At 40.2% G+C, this 21212-nt stretch overlaps 2 protein-coding genes and 1 long non-coding RNA gene across 4 annotated transcripts; all 3 read left to right on the forward strand.

Annotated features, from left to right (window-relative positions):
• The first annotated feature begins 2493 nt into the window (after positions 1-2493).
• Positions 2494-9643, forward strand: LOC146991626 (serine hydrolase-like protein). 2 transcript variants are annotated; one of them, XM_085775779.1, is made up of 13 exons: positions 2494-2714; positions 3582-3725; positions 4195-4308; positions 4834-4875; positions 4964-4983; positions 5072-5146; positions 6279-6388; positions 6493-6572; positions 6719-6753; positions 6871-6947; positions 7060-7147; positions 8348-8451; positions 8559-9643. In XM_085775779.1, the coding sequence occupies exons 1-13, from the start codon at positions 2657-2659 to the stop codon at positions 8563-8565; spliced, it is 954 nt and encodes a 317-aa protein (XP_085631905.1). In that variant the 5' UTR covers positions 2494-2656; the 3' UTR covers positions 8566-9643. The 2 variants fall into 2 exon arrangements, with proteins under 2 accessions (XP_085631905.1, XP_085631896.1); XM_085775770.1 differs by having other exon boundaries at positions 8348-9643.
• Positions 9644-11269, forward strand: LOC146991627 (uncharacterized). Its single transcript, XR_015035821.1, has 2 exons — positions 9644-9988; positions 10569-11269. It is a non-coding gene; the product is annotated as an uncharacterized LOC146991627 (long non-coding RNA).
• Positions 11270-15011: 3742 nt separating this feature from the next.
• LOC146991628 (serine hydrolase-like protein) lies at positions 15012-19740 on the forward strand. The gene is made up of 12 exons (XM_085789066.1): positions 15012-15024; positions 15576-15719; positions 17109-17222; positions 17383-17424; positions 17531-17550; positions 17677-17751; positions 18382-18488; positions 18592-18671; positions 18767-18801; positions 18932-19008; positions 19231-19312; positions 19395-19740. The coding sequence occupies exons 1-12, from the start codon at positions 15012-15014 to the stop codon at positions 19521-19523; spliced, it is 918 nt and encodes a 305-aa protein (XP_085645192.1). The 3' UTR covers positions 19524-19740.
• Positions 19741-21212: the final 1472 nt, after the last annotated feature.

Genomic DNA, 21212 nt, shown 5'->3' on the forward strand with positions numbered 1-21212 from the left:
CTGGTGGGAAAATGAAATAGGCTATTTCCTGCAGGTTATTAACTTTTTGTATTGATACAAATGGGTAACTGTGTGCACAATGCATTATAGTTAACAAGCTTATTTAAAGTGAAAGATGCAAAGCAGTAGCACATAGGTTGATCTGTTAAGAATTTATTCTCAAAGTTTTGAAATTTAGAGGGGACTATAGTCTTGTGTTTTGAGGACATCTGGCAATTTGATATGTCATCATCATCACCCTTGCTGGGGCTTGAACCCACAACCTCTGACAACTGCAACTGAACAATGCACATGCACACGGACACGTCCACACACTGGAAGTCAATGTTGTTGCAAAACACCATCATCTTAAATGCTGTGTGTCAATCCACTGTAATGTTTTGTATAAACATCAACATTTCTTGAACCATTAGTGCTGTTATCACAAGACTCAACCCTTCCTGTTGTTAGGTTATAGCCCAGCCCTCAAACCTTCTACCTCTTTTCCCCATGATTGTGGAAGCATTTATTAAAGTAATTTAAGTTTATTTAATATTAGGCCTATTATTTCTTTGCAGTCGAAATTGCTGTTGTTTTTCATTGTACAGGAAACTATCCATTACCTTTGTTAACTAGGCTACCATTTACAGTGTGTTGCTCCAGACAAAAATAAATCATTGGAATGGGTTGCTGGATCCAGTATCTTAATGTGCACACCACATTAAATACTCAATGAGACCGCATCAACAACAACTATAGTTTTTTTCAATTAGCCATGTAGCCTACATACCATAATTAATTCAGGACTCTTCACACACCGCAATCAGAACTCATCCCTTTCTGTCAAGCTATGGGATAATTAGATTTTATTTGCTCTCTGTAGCAGGTGTTGTTTTAAATTACTATTATTCATGACTCAATATAAGTAACTTCTGTGTTGTGTTACTTCAGTGTCCTATTTTTGTCATCCTGTTGCTGTTCTCTATTTACCACTTAGGTTGATGGTGGTATTACACTGAACAAAAATATAAACACAACACTTCTGTTTTTGCTCCCATTTTTCATGAACTGAACTCAAAGATCTAAAACGTTGTCTCTGTACACAAAAGGCCTGTTTCTCTCAAATATTGTTCACACATCTGTGTTAGTGAGAACTTCTCCTTTGCTGACATTATCCATCCACCTAACGGGTGTGGCATATCAAGATACTGATTAGACAGCATGATTATTGCACAGGTGTGCATTAGGCTGGCCACAATATGTGCAGTTGTACTGTATTTGGGGGGTCCCGGAGGTCAGAAAACCAATAAGTATCACATCGCATAGAGTTGATCAGGTTGTCGATTGTTGATACGACTGTGTGTTCCAGTTCCTGTCAATATCCAGCAACTTTGCACAGCCATTGTAGAGAAGTGATCCACAGGCCTCAATCAACAACCTGATCAACTCTATGCGAAGGAAATGAGTTGCACTGCGTGTGGCAAATGGTGGTCACACCAGATACTGACTGGTTTTCTGACCCCCCAAATACAGTAAAACTGCACATTTTAGAGTGGCCTTTCATTGTGGCCAGCCTAATGCACACCTGCGCAATATTCATGCTGTCTAATCAACATTTTGAAATGCTACATCTGTGAGGTGAATGGATTATCTCGGCAAAGGAGAAGTGCTCACTAACACAGATTGAGACAGATTTGTGAACGATATTTGAGAGAAATAGACCTTTTATGTACATAGAAAACATTTCAGATCTTTGAGTTCAGCTCGTGAAAAATGGGAGCAAAAACAAAAGTGTTGCATTTATATTTTTGTATGTGCTGATGGCATTTCGATATGTTATTGTTTTGATTTCCTTTCTATTTAAGATAAGTTGCACTATTCAGTTACACTAACAGAGCAGATGAACTGGGCCTGGCTCTGAGTTCATTAAACATAGCTCCAGACTGAAGAGATGGGGGAGCCTCCCAATATTGTCCACTGTTTTCCCTCCAGGTGTCATCATCATGACTAATGGTGCCTATGTCTGTCAGTGACAGAAGACACCACTGCTGGATCTTCCAACCACAGCTGTTCAAGGCCTGACCCGTGTCTAAGCAGGTCTTTATGGTTTAAAGAAACACAACTTAGCTTATCCTGCTTCAATAGGCTCTATGCACAGCTCCACTACTTCCTGAACGTAATGCTCCTTTATTTCCTGTTTTACATTATTGGACAAACCGATTAATCCAGGTGTGTCTGAGTAGTCACAATGGTCATGGTTTATTAAACCAAATAAAATGCATGGCCATCCAGTATCTCGTAACAGTGTGTGTTTGTGTCATGGATCTATTATCCATGGTTTGTGTACTTCACTGACCACTGTGCCCTCTGCTGGTTAACTCCTCCATCACATTAGGTGAAAGGTTAGTCGTCTTTGGTCGTCCCGCCCCCTCCTCTGAGCGGTGACTGGTCCAGACTTCATCTCCACCTGACCGTCTTAGCCAATAGCTGCAGCAGGTTGCGTCACGTGGTTTGAGTTAACCGGAAGACGATAGTGAGTTTTTAAAAAGCCTACAGTAGAGTTGTAGTTGTTAGTTGTTAGTTTCTTTCTTTTGTTAGCTTCTTAAATACTTCGAAAATACAATTTATAGGTTGTAAAGTATCACAGGTCCACTCTTCAGCAGAGTTGTTCTCCACGATGATTCAAGCTTTGAAAGGCGTCAGACACATGAACTCCTGTGCGGTCAAACAAGCAGGTGAGTGAAGAGACACTGATACTGATATCAATAGTGAATGAGTTATTGAATGGTAAAAACATGGAGATGTTGCTCCTACTGATGTTAGGACACAGAAACGAGGTGAACACGGAGATAATTAGGCTAATGTGGAGAAAAAGACTGTTTACATTTGGTGTATGTTTTCAAATAGTGTCTTGTGTCTAATTATGAGAAATTATACGGTTTCATACATTTGAATCACTTTTAAGTAAAGTAAGAGGAGTTTAACCTTGTTGGCAGCACTTTGCTGGATAGTCAAAAGCCATGAATCTGCATTTGTGTTTCTGTTGTTCTGTTGTAGTTTTCTGAAGAAAAAAAACAAATCAACAGACTTCATATTGCTGATCTGTTGGGTGGTTCAAGTTTCTTCAAGGTGCAGATGTTTTGGGGTTTTGTAACAAAACAAGCAACCTGAGGACTTAAACATTGTAGGTACACAACAATCAATCTGTTACTGGAGAGAGTTGTCAACAGATCAATCAGTTATTTTCACAGTCCAAGGTGACATTGGTAGATTACGTGTCTTGTCTGACCTACAGTCCAGATATTCACATAACAAAGATACAAAACGGGAGGTTGCTGTTTTTTTCTCTTGAAAAAAACAAACATTTTAACACTTACTCAGAAATGTTATGTTTTTGTTGTTGTTGTTTTTAAAGTAGGCTACTGTATATTTTTTGTGGCTTTTTCGCCGGGACAGGAGAGTTGAGAGAGAGACAGGAAATGGGAGCTATGTAAATGAGCTAAACACCACCCCAGACACGAGGTTTAATTTTCTTTCAGTCAAATAATAGGCCTATATGAATCAGCAAAACATAAAATCAGAGTGTGTTGTTGTGTGTCCAGTTTCAGAGCTCAGTGTCCCAGTCCCATGGGGGGAAATCAAAGGTAGAGTCTGGGGTCCTGACCATGGACGTCCTGTGCTGTGTCTTCATGGCTGGGCTGACAACTGTGGTACATTCAACACCCTCATCCCCCTGCTGCCCAAAGGTAATTAACGTTGCTGTGGTAAATGTGATGTAAAAGCTGTAACAGCTGTCAGCCCCCAGGATTTAACACCTTCTGCTTACATTGATTATATTCCTTAGGTTTCCCTGCAAGCCTTCTTGATCTCAAAAAGTATAAAAGAGCTAAGAGATGCATTGTGGACAAATGTTGTTTGAACTACGCCAGCCATTCTTCATACCTCGCCTCACACCTTGCTGCTCTTAGGTGAAGATCAAATTGACGCACAGTGATGACGTTTGACTCGAGTCTCTGCCTTGCATACAAAAGGGCAGGAGTTTGAACTCCCGACTGGCTTGCTTGCATGTGGCTTGATAGGGATATTTCTACCACTGCCCTTTACACCAACATTACAATCTTAGGGTTTTTTGGCTCTGTGATGAGCATTTTTTAAGTCAATAATAGCCACAGTTTCTTCATTGAGACTCAGTCTTGTCTCTGTCCCTCCTCTCAGAGTGCAGGTACGTGGCGGTGGACCTGGCAGGCCACGGTCGCTCATCACACCGTCCTCCTGGAGTTTTCTACTCCTTTCCCTCGTATGTGATGGACGTCCGCAGAGTCATTGACGGTGTGTGAGTTTAAGAAGCTGCAATTCAAATCAAACATTTAAGTCTTTATGAGAAATTAAACAGTTGGCACAGCCATGTGGCGTAAACAAGCTCTTTATAGATGTTTTTTTTGACATATTATTGATTATAAGCAACATTTACTAATAATTACTGACTTTCTCTGTTACAGGTTTGAAAAGTTTTGTCTGATCTGTAACAGCTGAACACAATTTATTGAATATTATAATAATAATTTATTTAAAGACTAAAAGTTCATGCTTTAAAAGCAAATATAAAGTCAAGGTTCACTGCTATATGTCTGTAGTGACAAATAAAACTTCAGCCTCAGAGAATGCTGCACGATTTTTTATGTAATTTTAGATCACTTCGATATTGCAATATATATTAATATAGAAAAAATAATAACATCACCCAGGTCGTCGTTGTAGTAGTGCTGTTGTCTTTTCAATTTAAAAAAAACAGTGTTAGTTTTCTGTGATGAGATGCTGAACCTGCTTGATGATCTATGAAATTAACTCCCGCAGCTCTGCAGTGGAGTAAATTCTCCATCATAGGCCACAGTATGGGTGAGTGCAGAAATATGGCAGGATTGGTACGTTTACTATGTTTGAGGTATGTTTTATTTTTCACAGCCACTTTCTTCTTTTATTTCAGGTGGTAATGTTGCTGGCATGGTGAGTGACACTTTTGAAAACAGTTTTTTCCAGAGTTTGTTTGTGTTGCTGCATCGTATCTTCTTCATCTGTGTCGTGTTCTCCCCAGTTCAGTGCTGTGTATCCTGAGATGGTGGATGCTGTTGTACTTCTGGACTCCTATGGATTTTTACCCACAGATCTGGTACTTTAACAAATGCCATCACCTAGACTAGTCAGTCACCTCACCACAGTTGCTTAGTTAAGAGTGGGCTGTCAATGTGCTGTCAGTTATCAAACTATGAGATTTGCACAGTTCAAAAACACTTACCCTGTCTCATATCCGACCTAGATGTTGTCATAAGCACAAAAGTAAGTTGTTTATTTCACCTCAGTCCAATTATGGCCCTGTTCACACCTGGCATTAGGCTAGGCAAGGCAATTTAGCCCATTTTTGCAAACAGTTTGTCTCAAAGGGCTTTACACAGCATCATTACAACATCCTCTGCCCTTAGACTCTCACATCGACTGCATTAACATCAGTCTTGGGTGATCCAATCCAAACTTTGCTGTGTGACCTCAAATGTGTCCTGATCACACTGAAAGACAGCCTACTCTACTGACATCCTCTGCCCATTTAGTCTAATCTAAATGGGTTTCATTATGAACGGAAAGTATTTTACTATTTCAAATAGATACAACTTTATCTCACTGTACGAGCTGTGTGCAGCACATTCGTTTGTCGAACCCCTCCTGCTCGCTTTCACACATTGACAGTGGACCTGTCTGTCCATTCGTTACAATGACAACACACACGCCTGTTTGCATATAAAGTGGGGAAGTGAGATCCTATCAAGTGTTCAATTGAGATGCGTATGGAGATGCATTTTAAACACACTCTGAGCTGACCTCTTGTGAACGGATCAGTGAAGATGTATTTCAACACCAGATCTCAACCGGGCAGGACGGACTATTTGTTCATTTATTTATTGTGTCATTAGTTTTACTGTGACTGTGACAAAGCTGCTGTTCTCCAGTAATACTTACACTTCTCTTCTGGAAAACATGGAGCAGTACAAGCAAGCAAGAGCACATGGACAGACGAGCTGCTCAGCTTCAGAGAGCTTCATTCACTTTATGCCTGCTCATGAAATACATTGAAGCTTTTCCTCCCACTGATATTCACTAAAAGGTCACAATGCTGGATCATCATCACATTCTTTGCATGATTCCTCTACATTACCTTTCACACACTGCTCTGCTGTACAGTCCATGCTTGTCAGTAGGTTTGAATTGCTCCCCTCATCGTTTGTGTCTCTTTTCATCTTTTCATGCAGAAAGAATTTCCTAAAGTGATAAAGCAGGGGATGGACGAGCTGCTTCAGTTTGAAAAAAAGGCTGAGGAGAAGAAGAGTAGAGTTTACTCTTACGAGAAGGCAGCTGAGAGGTTTCTATTTTTTGTATTTTTAAGAGACTTCTGAAAACCCACTCATCCTTCAACTTTGTTTCTACAACTGTTGTCTAGAAGAGCGTTTTTTTCTTTTCTTTCAGGCTTTCGGCTGTAAACCCAACTCTGTCTGAACAGTCTGTGCACATCCTTTTAGAGCGGGGTCTAGTTCAAGTTGAAGGAGGTACGCCTTTATCTTCCTCTTCACTGCTTTGATGTTTGTTGTGCATGCTCCCCTTCGGAAAAAAAATGAGTTTGTTCTCCGAACAGTTTTCCTGTTTCCTCTAATGCTGGAGATGTAACGTGTTCTTCTTTTTTTTTCTCTTGCAGGTTTCTTGTTCTCTCGAGACTTTCGTATTAATCTGGTAGGTTACTGCTGAACTGCACCAGCTCATCATTTTACCTTTTTACCTCTCCCAGAGGTGCTGTATGAAGCCCATAAAATTGCAGGTACAGTGTATTTTTTTATTTTATGATTTCAGAAAAACATCGTGCGCATCAGTTTGGAGCAGAGTTTGGAGATGCAGTCAAGGATAAAAGCCTCAGTCCTCGTTGTTCTGTAAGATATTCCTCCACCACACATTTCCATATGACATGCATCAAACTGAGTACAACACACGCATTGTGACCCAACCTAAACATAAACACAATCTTGTTCTCCGTCTTTACAGAGCGGAAGGCGGCTTTGAGAAAATGTTTGCTGAACCAGATCAAAAGAAATTTACATCAGCACTTCTCCAGGCCTACAGGGACACAAATGTGAGTCTATTTTTTTAGTAAAGTAGTACACTTGCATCTTGGTGTTTATTTTTAGTCGTTAAGCCTGTGTGTAATTGTGCCTAGTAGACAGACAGGCTGACAGTCAGCTGCAGAGATGCAAAAGCAGCAGCAGCGCAGCGCAAGCTCCAAGACAGCAGAGTTGTTTTTATAGCTGTGAACCTTGACTCTCATATACAGCACATACGTACTGCTGATGAAAGGAGAAAGCTTGGCATGTGAGAATGACTGATTATTTTTTTCAAGTGGCTATAATCAGTATTTCTATAATGAGAGTGCATTAAACGACAGTGAACACTGTGACGGTGAGAAAGGGACGAACCTGCAGAGAAGCATCCCAGTCAGTCTGCAGCTCCCCATCAGCTGTACAGAGCTTTACAGTGAGTTTAGGCCCATTGTTTAGCTGGTCTGCCCACAACTTTAATGCGCTGGTTCACTCTCACTGCTCTCATTGTGTAGATTTTGGCAGCAATCAGAGAAGAAGCTCTAAGGGCCACCGTAGTGCTGGCTAGTGAATGTAGCATAGTATTTGGCAGCTATAGAGAGAGATAGTTGCATGTGGAGGTGGAAGAGAACAAAAACAGGGTTAACTTTAAGCAGGCGGTGGGAAACCTGACATAGTAGGGACGGTTGGAGGGACGCCTGCAGCATGATGTGATGATGAACATCTATGAAACCATTTACAGTTGCAGCCTCACTGTCTGTTAGAGAAGAACTAGTTTGCTTTATCCTGTGACGTATTTAAGAATGAGTGCATTTTTGTTATATGTGACACAATCATTTTGTTTAGATTCAGTTATACCACCAGTGTTGTTAATGGATTATGGGCATATCTGTTTCCAGTTTGTCTACAGACCAATCAGCACAAAATGTTGTTCACTTATACCTGATCTGATATTAAATTGTCTCTCAAACAAATATCAAAATCTCTCAGGCCATTTTAAGAGATGTACAGTATAGTGTTGATAATGATCACAGCGATCGATGACATGACACGGCAACAAAATTATTCATGCACTGTAGACGTCACTTAAACTGTCGCAGTTTGAATCCCTAATGTTTCATCATAACTCCTGGATGTGTTAACAACTTATCATCAACATATCAGCTAAAAGAGAAAATGTCAGTGTTGTATTCACAAAAAAAAAAGTTTGAACGTGGGCCTGTCTGTGTTTTTTCCAGCACACGGTGGTGAGAGTACCAGGCGATCACCACGTCCACCTGAATGATCCCGAGGTCGTCGCACCGCTCGTGTCGGACTTCCTGCAAACCAAAGTGTTGACACGGTCAGACAGACTGACAGACGCGCCGACGTCTAAGTTATAGTAGACTGTTACGACTGAAAGCATTCTCCCTTGTCCTCTACTTCTCTTTTCCCTGTTGCTCCACCCAGGTCCTGATTGTTCAACCAGATCCATCCATCCTGGTATACTGATAAAAAGGTTCTGGTGCCAGAGGAAGGAGGCAGTTCAGACGAGGACTGCTGGGCTTGCTGCCTCTCAGCCAGGGTTTTGTTTGTTCTGACTCCTTTTCTTAGTTCAGTGTCCTGTGCCCTGCTTGTTTTCCATATTTATGTCAAGTGAAGCTTTTTGCTATTTTTAGCAGTGTCTTTGTGAGGATACAAACAGAGGTTGGTGCATAACAAATATGCCCAAAAGCAACAATTTTTCCAGCACATGGAGTTGCACTCAGCAGTGTAACATCAAATAACATCTTGTTATTAATTTATTATGAAATGGCTGTAAATTGTTTGATGTATACCATATTGTTTACTCTCACATTGGTGCTTTTAACCACAGTCAACCAGCTGCCTTAGCATCAGCTAGAGGTGGCAGGATCCTCAATTATTCACAGTATTTTAATATATATTAATGTGCAGTGTTGTCGATCTGAGTGACAGCAGCCTTGTGAGTAATGTAAGGCATGAATCACACCAAGCTGCTGTTTCTCAACTCCAGCTGGCCTGTAAAACAGGACAGGAGTGGTGTTAAGTGAGATCAGCAGACTGATTAACAAAGTACAGCCATACTGATCAAGTGGATGGTTTATTCAGAGCATGTTCAATCAATTCTTGTGTCTGCACCAGTCAGATGGTCTTCCTTCAAGACCATGAATTAAGATGCAGGGATGGACAGTAACAAAGTACTTTTATCTGTGTACTGTACTGAAGTATCAAATACGTTACTTCAGTGTTTTTTTCCTTTCAGGAAACTTATCACTTTTATTCCACCACACTCAAAGTAAATATCGTACTTTTTACTTCCCCAAGAAGTAGTCCAGCGTTGAAGTGGAGCTTTAAATCAACAGAATTATTTTATTTTGAAAATGTGATGGACCTACACAGGAGTAAAAACATTGAAAGCCAACTCCTACACAGTAAGTCATATTGAACCTGTCGGTGTCCTAACAATGCTCCATTAGAAAAAAAGACAAGGCAGGATATTCTGGTCTGATATGAAGTCCATGTTTGAAGGTGAAATGATACTGCTGTAACACACCATTGCTCTTAAACCTTTTCATTCATCACCATCATTTGCAGTTTGAAAGAAAGAGATTGGAGCAGTCTTTGGCACCTCTCTGTTCATCATGGGATGGAGCCTTCCTGCTTATCATGGAGAGTAGCTTGATCTATGTCCAAAACTGCCATGAGTGGACATAAATGTGTCATCAGTGCTTAACACTTGAATCAGTCCCAGCATTGACTGAGACAGAGGTCATCGACCAAATCCAACAAGTGCCGTCGTTCAGTGCCAGACTTTTAAGCTATCGTTCTCTTGGTCAGGAACATTTGGCGCCAATCCTGAAGTACAGTTTAGGACAGGGGTTCTCAACTGGTCTCACTCTGGGACCCACATTTTCCCATGGTCATTAAGTCGTGACCCACTTTTATAGAATTCAAACCAAGATTTTTTTTTAAGCCTTTAAAAACTCATTTTGCTCTTTATTGAGCAAACTGCATTTCAGGGCACATGAATTAAACTGAGGAGGACCATGACAACTGCATGTACGGAAGTGAATAAAAAAATATCAAACTGCACAAAATGGAGACCAACAAAACGATATATTTGACTTCTAATGCATCTCTGCATTCAGAGCATGTTCACAAAAGTGAATAAATATCAAATTGCACAAAATAAAGACCCACAAAACAAAACAAGATTCACTGCATTCAGGCCACATTAATAAGAAACTGAGGAGGACCATTACAACTGCATGTGTTCACGTGACGCATGCCTTTCAATATAAGTTATTTTTCAAAATAAAAGACATGTCCAACATCAGATGTGCATTAAATATTATTTACTTTTTTGACCAGCTGTCCGCGACCCATCCAGAACGGGTCCACGACCCACTTTTGGGTCCCGACCCACCAGTTGAGAACCACTGGTTTAGGATGTGTTAGACGTTGTAGCTTTGACAGTAGTTTTTCAAAGTTTTGGACAAGTGGAAAGTCACTAAAGCCACTGAGATTTATCATCACTATAGATGAGCAAAGACAGTGTGAGTTTATTTGCACACTGACACTGTATCAAAGAGCTCTCTACAAAGTTTTACTGTGATGCAATTCAAGAAACAGTCAGACAGAGGGTCAGTTTTAAGAAAAGCGCTTCACTGCTTCAACAACCTGAAGGACGGATGAACTCTTTGTTTGGCCGTACGGGTGTTTCCAGCTGCCCAACAGGCTGCTGGTACATTAGCAGGCAGTGGTTTTATCACCACGGGCGTGTTGTCTTTGAGGATGGTTTGAGATGTACTGTGGCAGGTCAGATCTCTTAGAAGTCTGACGCTGGATGTAAATATTTTAGCAGATGTACAGTTTCTCTGAATCATGTGCCCTTATGTTTAATCTCAAAGGTTATTGGGAAGTGAAGAGGGAAGGGTGTGTACCCGAGGGCCACAGTGAAGGCAGAGGATGAATCTAGATAGAAGTACTGTAACGTGATGCTGCATCACAAATAACCTTCATGTTTTTTTGTTCGCTGTCATCAAATGTATGTACTTTTAAAAACTTTGTACAGGCTCTCTGATGTAAATATTTATCCAGAAAATCCATGATCATTTCCGTGTCTTCCTTTTTTCAATAAAATATATTTGAGAAAAGTCTTTCAACACAATAATTCATCCACCTCCATGATTCTTCTGTTTATCTAATGTAATTTTTAGTTATATATAAGTGCCATGTTTGACCAGATGAAGCTTTAAAGAAAGCAGTCCTGACCTACTTCTGAACTAACCTGTGTCTCACAGGCCTTTGAATGTGTCTTTCATCGGTCTTTATATGAAGCTGAAACAGGATGCTGGGGAATTCTGACCTTATTCTGAGATAAACTCGAGAGAGAGAAATATTTGACTACTTGCAGGTAAAAGCTGCAGTTTCTCTTAACAAAGACACAGCTTCAACCACAACTTCCACAAGTTGTGATAAATAGGCAAAACACACAAGATCATCTGGTTTTCTCATTTACTGTGATGGTGCTTGTGTGAGACACATGAATGTTACTGTGATTGATCTGCTATTAATGCTCTTGTGTTAATGCGTCTGTCTGTAGAACTGGGTTAGAAATTAAAATGATTTGATATTCATACGTGGAGGCATTTAGAGCTACAATGATAAGTTGAGTAATCAGGTTTAACCCCTTCAGACCCGCATTTTTTTGGCTGAGCAAAAAAAATTTTTTTTTATGTATTCTGACTCCTCTCAAACATAAAAACAAAGTGGAAAAAAAACATTTTTGCTAACTCATGTTTTTAAAAGTATTTTTTCATGTCCATTCCAATGGACGCCAGGACTAAAAGGCTGTAAAATGTCAGAAAAACTTAAGAAAAATAAGGTTGTGTTTTTCCACATAGTAATCAATCAGTTATGACCTAAACATCTGGAACTGGATGTTTGCATGGTTTTGAGTTTGTGTGCAGTTCTAAACATGTACATCAACTCGATAGAAGCCTGCAAGAAGAGAGGAGGATGTCGCACTTGTCACAAAAGATGTGTTTTTTCATGTATAGTCTTAATCTGGTAGCCTCGTTGTTTTCATCATAATCTGGCATGTCAACCATGTTATACTGTACTTTAGGTAGAATATAGGTACAGTGGCAAGAAATAGTATCAACCCTTTGGAATTTCCTAGTTTTCTGCATTAATTGCTTTGCTTTCCATTGCAGGCCTGACGTTTGCCACTCCACAACACTAATGGGAAAATATTTTGTCGACTGTTGAAACTAAGATTTAATTTTTTGTATTTATTTTTTAAAGTAAAAGTTTATCAAGACTTCCTACAGGATAATGTCAGGGTGGCTGTCCACTAGCTGAATTCAGTAGAATAGCGTGATGCAGCAGGACAATGAGCCTAAACATTGAAGTAAATCTACAACCTAGATAATCTAGAGTAGCTTCAAAAAAAGAAAATCCACCTTTGGGAATGGCCCAGTCAGAGCCCAGACCTGAATCCAATAGGTATGCTATGGAATGACCTCCATTCACACCAGACATCCTAAGAACATGGCTGAGCTGAAGCAGTTCTGTAAGGACCAATGGTGTTGTGCAGTTCTGATCTGCAGCTACAGGAAACGTTTGGTTGAGGTTTATGCTGCCAAAGGAGGTTCAACCATGTATTAAATCCAAGGGTTCACTTACTTCTTCCACCTGCTCTGTGAATGTTTATTGGACATGTTCAATGAAGACATGAAATATTATAATTGTGTGGAATTAGGTTAAGCACATCGTGTTTGTTTATACTTGTGACTTAGATGTAGATCGGATCACATTAAATAGCTAATTAATGCAGAAAACTAAGAAATTCCATATTTTTTCTTGCCACTGTATACAGCATATTGTTTGATGTCTTCATAGGGTCTATGGGATGATCCTCATCAATTGGAGCATTCTAAAAAGGACGTGCCCATGATTGTAGTGAATGGCCTGTGACGCCACTTGATTTCTTCCTTCCTTGCTACTGTCATCTCCTCCTGTCCTCCTCTTTCACTATACTGTCTGTCTCCTCTATCTCAATCTCATCTGCCACATAAGTTCTTCTGGCATGCATGTACGGTACTATAACCTCTCCACTGTCCCTCTCTGAATCTAAAAACAAAACAATCACATTTGAACTCATTTTATGTATTCTCACTCTCGAATACTTATCCATTCCATTTAGATAAGACATTAAATTGATGAAAACCACATACTAAGAATTAAAAACTGTCTTAATTTCTAAACTTAGGCCTACCACCTATCTCACTCCTGGTAACATCCTCCTCATTGCCTGAATTCGAGGAGTCAAGTTCAGATTTACGGGACGTTTAAGGGAGTCTTTGACACTCATTATGATGATTATGAGAACATTATGATCAAAAAATATATATTAAAAATGTTATAATCATGAATAAATAAACTGTTACACCATGCTTTACCAATGAAAAGCTTACAGGTATTTTGTTTCTTTATATACTGACACTAAGCATTTGAGTGTTGGCTTACCTCGCCTAACTCCTGATGTCCACTGCAATGGACATTGGACTTTGAAAAAATCCTACAAATTAATGATATGATATTTGTTTAAAATAACTTCAAATATTATGACTTGTAACAGTTAAAAGTATACTGACAGCAAATTGCTTTGGCCAGCATGAACATAAATTTATATTTTTGACTGAAAATGGGCGCTTCCTCCTCCCTCTCTGCAGTCGGTCCACCATGCTTGTCTTGTCCGATGTCTGTCACTCTCTCAGAGTGTGCTCAAAGTCATAACATGATTGTGGTTGGATAATCAGGACCCAATCAGTAACTAGCATTGCTGACATCATTGAATTACAGAGTATTTATTTGTTTAGAGACAGAAATATGTCATGTCCATTCCAATGGACGCAGGGTCTGAAGGGGTTGACATTTTTGCCATTTTGGCTGTTTTGATAATCAATCTCATTTTTATTTCTTATTGTTGCTAAACAACTTTACCGTTCTTTGTCATACGTGAACATCTCCGCATTTAGGACTGATGGTCCAACAAAAGAAGACATTGAGATTGTTAGACCAACATCAAATTAATCAATGATGAATAAACGTTGTCAGGTGTAGTCCAAGTGGCAATCCACAAGCTTTTTGTCAGAGATGTACAATATTGTTCTTCTAACTGAGCAATATGGTCTTTACATCAAGAAGCCTTTAAGGAAATAGGCAGACATGTTCTGTGAGAAATGCAGTTATTATTCACCAACAGTTTCATAATGTGAAAGAGATTTGACATAATTTGAATGAGGAGAATATGGCAAAGAAGCTAGAAATATTAAAACGATATTATCAGATAAAATCCTAAAGGTTTGGGAGGAACTCAAATAGCTACCTCAACATGGTCATCTTGATTGGTTTGATCACAGCTTCCAGAGTTAGCCTATTATATTATCAGACACTGAATAAAGAGTGGCTGAAGATCCAGATTGAAACTTTTTGGTAGTGACAGTTCTGAAGGATTAAAATACTCCACAACAGGTGGTAGCTAATCTGGCAGTTTGCTTCACTAAAACTGTATTCTCTAGAGATGGTTTTGTATGACATCATATTGGTACAGCAAAAACGTCTTATTGTTGATTCATTGGTGAATCCTAAAAAGTCTAGATTGTGTGTGTGTGTGGGGGGGCTGCCTGCAAGTCCGCACCCAGGGAGAAGCGTGACAGCGGGAACCTTCCGAGGTCCGTCCAGCAGTGACGGAGCTGCTGCCTGCGGAGATCACGGAAGTCACGTCTATGAAGTTTCATCAGAGATGTTCTATATTGCCTAGATGGACTTTGGATTCATGGAAATTTAATGCAAAGGAAACCGAGCGTGGAAGACCGTTCAACAGCTGGAGCGATGGCTGCTGAAGGTATCAAAGTAGCCCACTGTGGCAGAAATTTAACCTGCACGAGTTAACGTCTGTTTTTGTTGTTGTTATTTTACTATAGTTGTATATTGTGCTTTACGTTGGACATGCAGCAGTTCACAACATTTTTTTTTTTACCTGTTATTCGTCCTGACTTGTATCTGAGCAAGCTCCCAGCTGCAGGGTTTTGATTGGATGGAGTTCAATGAAATAAACAAGGCAAATGTCTTTGGCAGGTAGTTAGGTACAAGAATAAACACGAATAAAAGTACAGGCAGTAGCTATCTGTCAACATGTGTACAAGGTGAGAAGACACTTTTGACTGTCAGGACTCATGGGTGCAAAGATTTAGTCAATGTCACGAATGATTTGTTGTTTTTCAATATGACAAGTAGGCTATCTGTACCAGTCTGTTTATTAATTTATCAGCCTGCTGTAATTCCTGTGTTGGAGCACCAGACCAATGGCTGTCTTCTCCTGTGTTGTGTTGTGTTGTGTTGTGTTGTGTTGTGTTGTGTTGTGTTGTGTTGTGTTGTGTTGTGTTGTGTGTCCAGTTTCAGAGCTCTGTGTGTCAGTCCCATGGGGAGAGATCAGAGGTCAAGTCTGGGGTCCTGACCATGGACGTCCTGTGCTGTGCCTTCACGGCTGGGCTGATAACTGCGGTACATTCAACACCCTCATCCCCCTGCTGCCCAAAGGTAAACCTCGACACACCAGAGGGGTGTAATCAAAGTTTTCTTACACAAGAAAATGGGAAATGCTTCATTTTATGCATCATAATTGCCTAATAACTTACCAGGTAATTTCCCGCACAGAGCGACATAGGTAATTCGGTTGTAATTGTAGCCAATGTTCTCTATGGTATACTGCCAACTGATTAATGCAGTGACTGAAATGATTAGATTCTCAATTGGTTGGTTGATTAAAAAGGTAAAGTAGATGCAGAAAAGAAAACTTTATCAATTACGGTAATCTTTCTGTCGTTTATCTCAACGAAAATTGTAAAATTGTTATTTTAAAGTTAATAATGGATTTTTGGCTGCAACTTAGGTGCTGCTGACACTATGCAGTTTCACTTTATTTCTGATATTTAAAGGGATAGTTCACCCAAAATTCAAATTGCACTCATTATCTACTCACCCTCATGTCGACTAAGGGCTGGGAGAAGTTTCAGAGTCCTCCGTGCCTTCTCTGAGTTACAGGGGGGCTCCGTGCAGCACTGCATGTCCATATGACGGTTGCGAACAGAGCTCACTTTTCTTCGTCCAAAAAGACACACCAAAAAACATCCAAATACCTCCGCACAGCTTGTCTGTAATGTCCGCCTGGTATTGAAGCCCCAACATGAGAAATTGTTCCGGAAAAAATTAAATAAGTCTATGTTTTAAGCTTGTTTGTAGCGGAAGCTCCCAGTGTCTCAGTTCACTGCTTTGCCTGTGTCTGTGCAAATCTCACGTGATTTGCATTGACACCCAGTTCACGGCTCCGCAAATCGCGCAAGATTCCGGCAGAGCAACACTGGGAGCTTCCACTACAAACAAGCTTGAAATATAGACTTATTTAATTTTTTTCAGAACAATTTCTCATGTTGGGGCTTCAATACAAGAGGGACATTACAGACAAGCACTATTTCTGGACGAAGAAAAGTGAGCCCCGTTCGCTACCGTCATATGGCAGTGCAGTGCTGCACGGAGACCCCCTGTAACTCAGAGAAGGCACGGAGGACTCTGAAACTTCTCCCAGCCCTTAGTCGACATGAGGGGGTGAGTAGATAATAGGTGAAATTTGAATTTTGGGTGAACTATCCCTTTAAAGACCAAACAATCACCTGAATATCTCCTATATCAATATCAATCACCTCTGTCTTTTGATACATTATTGTAGCCTTGATCAGTGTCCCACGCCAGACTTTGATGTTTTTGCTACATAACAAATTCAAGGACCGTATAAATCAGACAATAGTAAGTTTCTGTCAACATGAGTTAGACCACAGGAGGTGTAATAAATATCAGTCACAATGTCAGTGTTGTGATGTTACAGCTGTGGATCAGGAATGACTTGAGTGTTTTCTCCGTCCCTCCTCTCAGAGTGCAGGTACGTGGCGGTGGACCTGGCAGGCCACGGTCGCTCATCGCATCGTCCTCCCGGAGCTTTCTACTGCAGTCCCTCGTACGTGGCGGATGTTCGCAGAGTGGCTGATGGTGTGTGAGTATACATGATCATAAAGCTGGAAACTGTCTCGTAGGTTTTAACATGAGCTCAGACCTCAGGTTAGACTTCATGTTCCAGTTTATGCCGATGATAAAACTTATGAGACGGTGAACCTGCCGGGTTGATGATGTGTGAAATTAACTCCTGCAGCTCTGCAGCTGAAGAAATTCTCCATCATAGGCCACAGTATGGGTGAGTGCATCTTAAAGGAAGAATTAATCTTAATGTTTGTTGTATATTTAGCTGTGTTACAAAATAATTAAAGCATTAATCACACATTGCTTCTTCATATTCACAGGTGCTGACATTGCTGGAATGGTAAGCGACTGTGTCTCCTCTCAGGGAGTGTGTATGTGTGTGTTTCATCTCCTCCCTGTTTTCACACAGTCCACAGAGGCCGTGCTGCTGTGTTTTGTCATGTGCTTTTTATTGTGCTGTCCACAGTTCAGTGCTCTGTATCCTGAGATGGTGGATGCTCTCGTGCTGCTGGATGCGTATGGATTCTTAGCCACGGATTCGGTACTTTATCAGTTTTTTTTTACAACCACGTCTCTGAAACTTACTGCAGAGCTTTAATGGGTCTCTGCGGTTCAGTGCCGTGCAAGAGTCAGGACTTAGAGAAATACTTAAGCCAGGAGTCAGAGTCCTCCTCATGCACCCTGCCCTTTCTGTTACATTAATCTGCATGGATGCTGCGAGACCAGAGGACCAGGTTTTTATTTTATTAGCTGTTCCTCAACATCCATACGTCAAAATGTTATTCTCAGGAAGGCATCCCATGGGCAAACAAAGAAACCTTAATTTGTGGATTTACATTGTTTGCTGGAAGTAGTCAAACGACACATTCTGAATATTAAAATCTACTCTAATCAGGCACTTTAATGTACCATAAATGTCATTTTAGAGTATTAAAATATTTCCTCAGGTCTTCAATGGCACCTGCAGTCCTGTTAGTATGTAATTTAATGTAATTCAAACACTGTGCTCATTATAATGTATCTGCAGGGTTCTTCTGTTTTTTAATACAGTGCGATTCTGAAGAGGAAACGTGCTCATTGTAGAATCCTCATTTAGTGTTGAAAATGATTTTTTTGCAGTGTTATTACATAGCGCCTAAGTTCTGTGTTATTTCTCTCCCTATTCCTGCAGAAAGAAGTGTCCACAATGATGAGGCGTGGGATGGATGAGATTATCCAGTTTGAGAAAAAGACGGATGAAAAGAAAAGAGTTTATACTTATGAGACGGCTGTTGAGAGGTATTACACTGTTACAGTTGTTGGGCATTTTATAAGGACTATTAGACTTTAGTAGCTGTGTCTGTGCACTCAGCTGTCGGACAAATCATTTCATATCTTTCAGGCTGTTGACTGCAAACCCGACTCTGTCCAAACAGTCCGTGCGCATCCTGTTAAAGCGAGGTCTAGTTCAAGTTGAAGGAGGTAAGACTTTATCTTCCTCTTCTCCTCTCAGTGAGGAATAATCTCACTTTGTTTCCTCTCATTGGCTGGCAGCTGAATGTGTTTCTCTTCGGCAGGATTCGTGTTCTCCAGAGACCTGAGAGTTAATTTTGTAAGTCCCTTTTAACCTCCCAAGCCCTCCACCACACTCACCTCCTCCTCTCTCATTCGTTACACCAGTGGTTTAGCATTCAGCCCACAGAAAACACGAACACTGACTCTCTTTCATTTTATATCCTCAGAAAAACATATTGCGCCTCAGTTTGGAGCAGAATCTGGAGATGCAGGCGAGGATTCAAGCCTCTGTCCTAGTTGTGCTGTAAGACATTGACCTCTATTAAAATTCATGTTTGTGTGTTGACAATGTTTAACAGGAAGTTAACAAGATATTTTGTAGTCCACTGCTGTTTCTCATACATATGAGTCACATATCACTGTCTGTGTCAGATCGTGCATCAACAACACACTGTAACCTTCATCCTGCAGTGTATGCTCTCTACCTACATCGAAACTTAAAATGTTTAAAATCTCTTTCCTACAGAGCAGAGGAAGGTTATGATAGAATATTTTCTGAACGGGAAAAATTCACTTCAGTGATTCTCCAATCCTTCCAGCACAGAAATGTGAGTTGTTGTTTTTTTTTCTAAATATGGTAGTTTTATGTCTCCTATGTGTTTTGTTAATCTGTGTTTCTCTTTCTCTCAGCACAAGGTGGTAACAGTCCCAGGCGATCATCACATCCATCTGAATAAACCAGAAGTCGTCGCTCCGTTTGTGTCTGACTTCCTACAAACTAAAGTGCTGTCAGCATCAACCATCCAGCATAAGTTATAAGCTACAGACACTTCCTGGAGTCTCTGTAGGAGACTGTGAGGTCACAGTGTTTACATTATCAACCAGACGTGCAGCGCTATAAAAGTGCTGTTATCACTTCATAGTGTGACAAGACTGATGTTGGGAAAAAATATGGTGTGAAACACTCTCCTGCACCTGTTTAGCAGCTGTAGCTACAACTTCCAGAAAACTGTGATTAAAAATATATATATATATTATCATTATTATTTGTTGACCTCATTTTGGCCACTCGTGGGTTATGTGCAGCCTGAGTTCACTCCTGCAGAATAACCCCCTCAGCCTGACGCATCCATCTCATGATCAGTTTAACTAGATCATGATCAAACTAATATCCACACTCATTAAAATGCATGGCTTTGCTATGTGAAGAGGGACCTGTGCCCCTATTTTTTCTGGAGGGTTTTGATGATGTTAGTGGATGTCGTTTAATTTCTGGGCAGATGGTCCACCTCTGCTGAGAAACACCATGGCAAATGTTGCATTTTATGTGATCTTCTAGCAAATGGGATGTGAAAACAGAGGATCTTGTTACGTGCCCTTACCAGTGTAGTAACATTTAATTCACTGAATGGCGAAGAATGCTCAGTGCTATAGAAAAAGGAGAAAATAAAGAGTATCTAAAAGCTGTGGTTCATTTACAGGAGGATTCATAGATCAACAGGATAAAGTCTGACCTTCATTTCCTTGTTCACAATAGCAGCGAAAGCGCCAAAAGAGAAACATAGGTTTTATTTTCACTGACATTTACCCGTAATTTGTTACTGACACTTATAACAATTAGTACTGTAGTTTTACTGCACCGTTCACATTAACGTCACATTAACATGCTTTAAATGTATTACATTAAGCTTGGCTATGGACCATTATTTCACATTGTTTATGGCTGCTCAGGACACAAATTAAGAGACACATTTCCTGTGTCTCTTAACTATCCTATTAATTAAACCCACCCCCCACAGTAGTAATAAAAATAAAGAAAAAACAATGAATGAGAAGGACCTTTCGCCTGGTACTGTAGATGATAAGAGCAAGTGAGGTGGATGATGAAAATAAGGCTACCTCAGCATAGAAACATGATGACTGTGCTCTACAATGCACTTCAGTGACCTGTTCTGTTTACCCTGTGACAGTGGGAGAATGAGTCAAAATGGTTTACCATGCCCCCTTGGGGACAAATAAAGTGATTTGAAATTGAAATTGACTCAATTATAAGAAACAACTTTTGGGAACAAGGTCACAAGGTGCATCATCAAATGAGAGACAGTAGAATAGGTATAGTAAGAAAGTCAACATAAAGGCTTCATCAGACAAAGGAAAGAAAGATCCTACAGTAAAAAAAAAAAGATCCTGCCCTATTCTTCACAGAGAGGCACAAACGCGTGTGTTTATGTTTGTTTGCATTTATGTATCAGACATTATCTCAACACTTGGGAGATATTCACTTAAAGCAGAAGTAAGCGGAATATTTGTGTTAATATATAAGTCTTAAATAGTTATATCTTCCGACAGCAATCACTTATATAGAGTGTTTGGTCCGAAACACGGGTCTGTCAGTCACTCTGCTCTGCTGTAAGCCAAGGAGAAAACTTTCCTTGTATCCTACAACCTTTATCCAATGAGGAGAGAGAACGGCATAAAGGGGCGGTCCTCTCTGTGTGTGCAGCCAAG

The sequence above is a fragment of the Trachurus japonicus genome, chromosome 1 (assembly GCF_045865225.1).
Source record: "Trachurus japonicus isolate A0001 chromosome 1, Traja_1.0".
Classification (NCBI taxonomy): domain Eukaryota; kingdom Metazoa; phylum Chordata; class Actinopteri; order Carangiformes; family Carangidae; genus Trachurus; species Trachurus japonicus.

What these genes read in the sequence shown, in the direction of transcription:
- LOC146991626 (XM_085775770.1), top strand. Translation starts at nt 2,657, where the DNA reads ATGATTCAAGCTTTGAAAGGCGTCAGACACATGAACTCCTGTGCGGTC. An exon ending in CTGTGCGGTCAAACAAGCAG is followed by an intron (nt 2,715 to 3,581) that starts GTGAGTGAAGAG and finishes TTGTGTGTCCAG; the next exon opens with TTTCAGAGCTCAGTGTCCCA. An exon ending in CATCATAGGCCACAGTATGG is followed by an intron (nt 4,876 to 4,963) that starts GTGAGTGCAGAA and finishes CTTTTATTTCAG; the next exon opens with GTGGTAATGTTGCTGGCATG.
- LOC146991628 (XM_085789066.1), top strand. An exon ending in CATCCCCCTGCTGCCCAAAG is followed by an intron (nt 15,720 to 17,108) that starts GTAAACCTCGAC and finishes CCCTCCTCTCAG; the next exon opens with AGTGCAGGTACGTGGCGGTG. An exon ending in GATTCTTAGCCACGGATTCG is followed by an intron (nt 17,752 to 18,381) that starts GTACTTTATCAG and finishes CTATTCCTGCAG; the next exon opens with AAAGAAGTGTCCACAATGAT.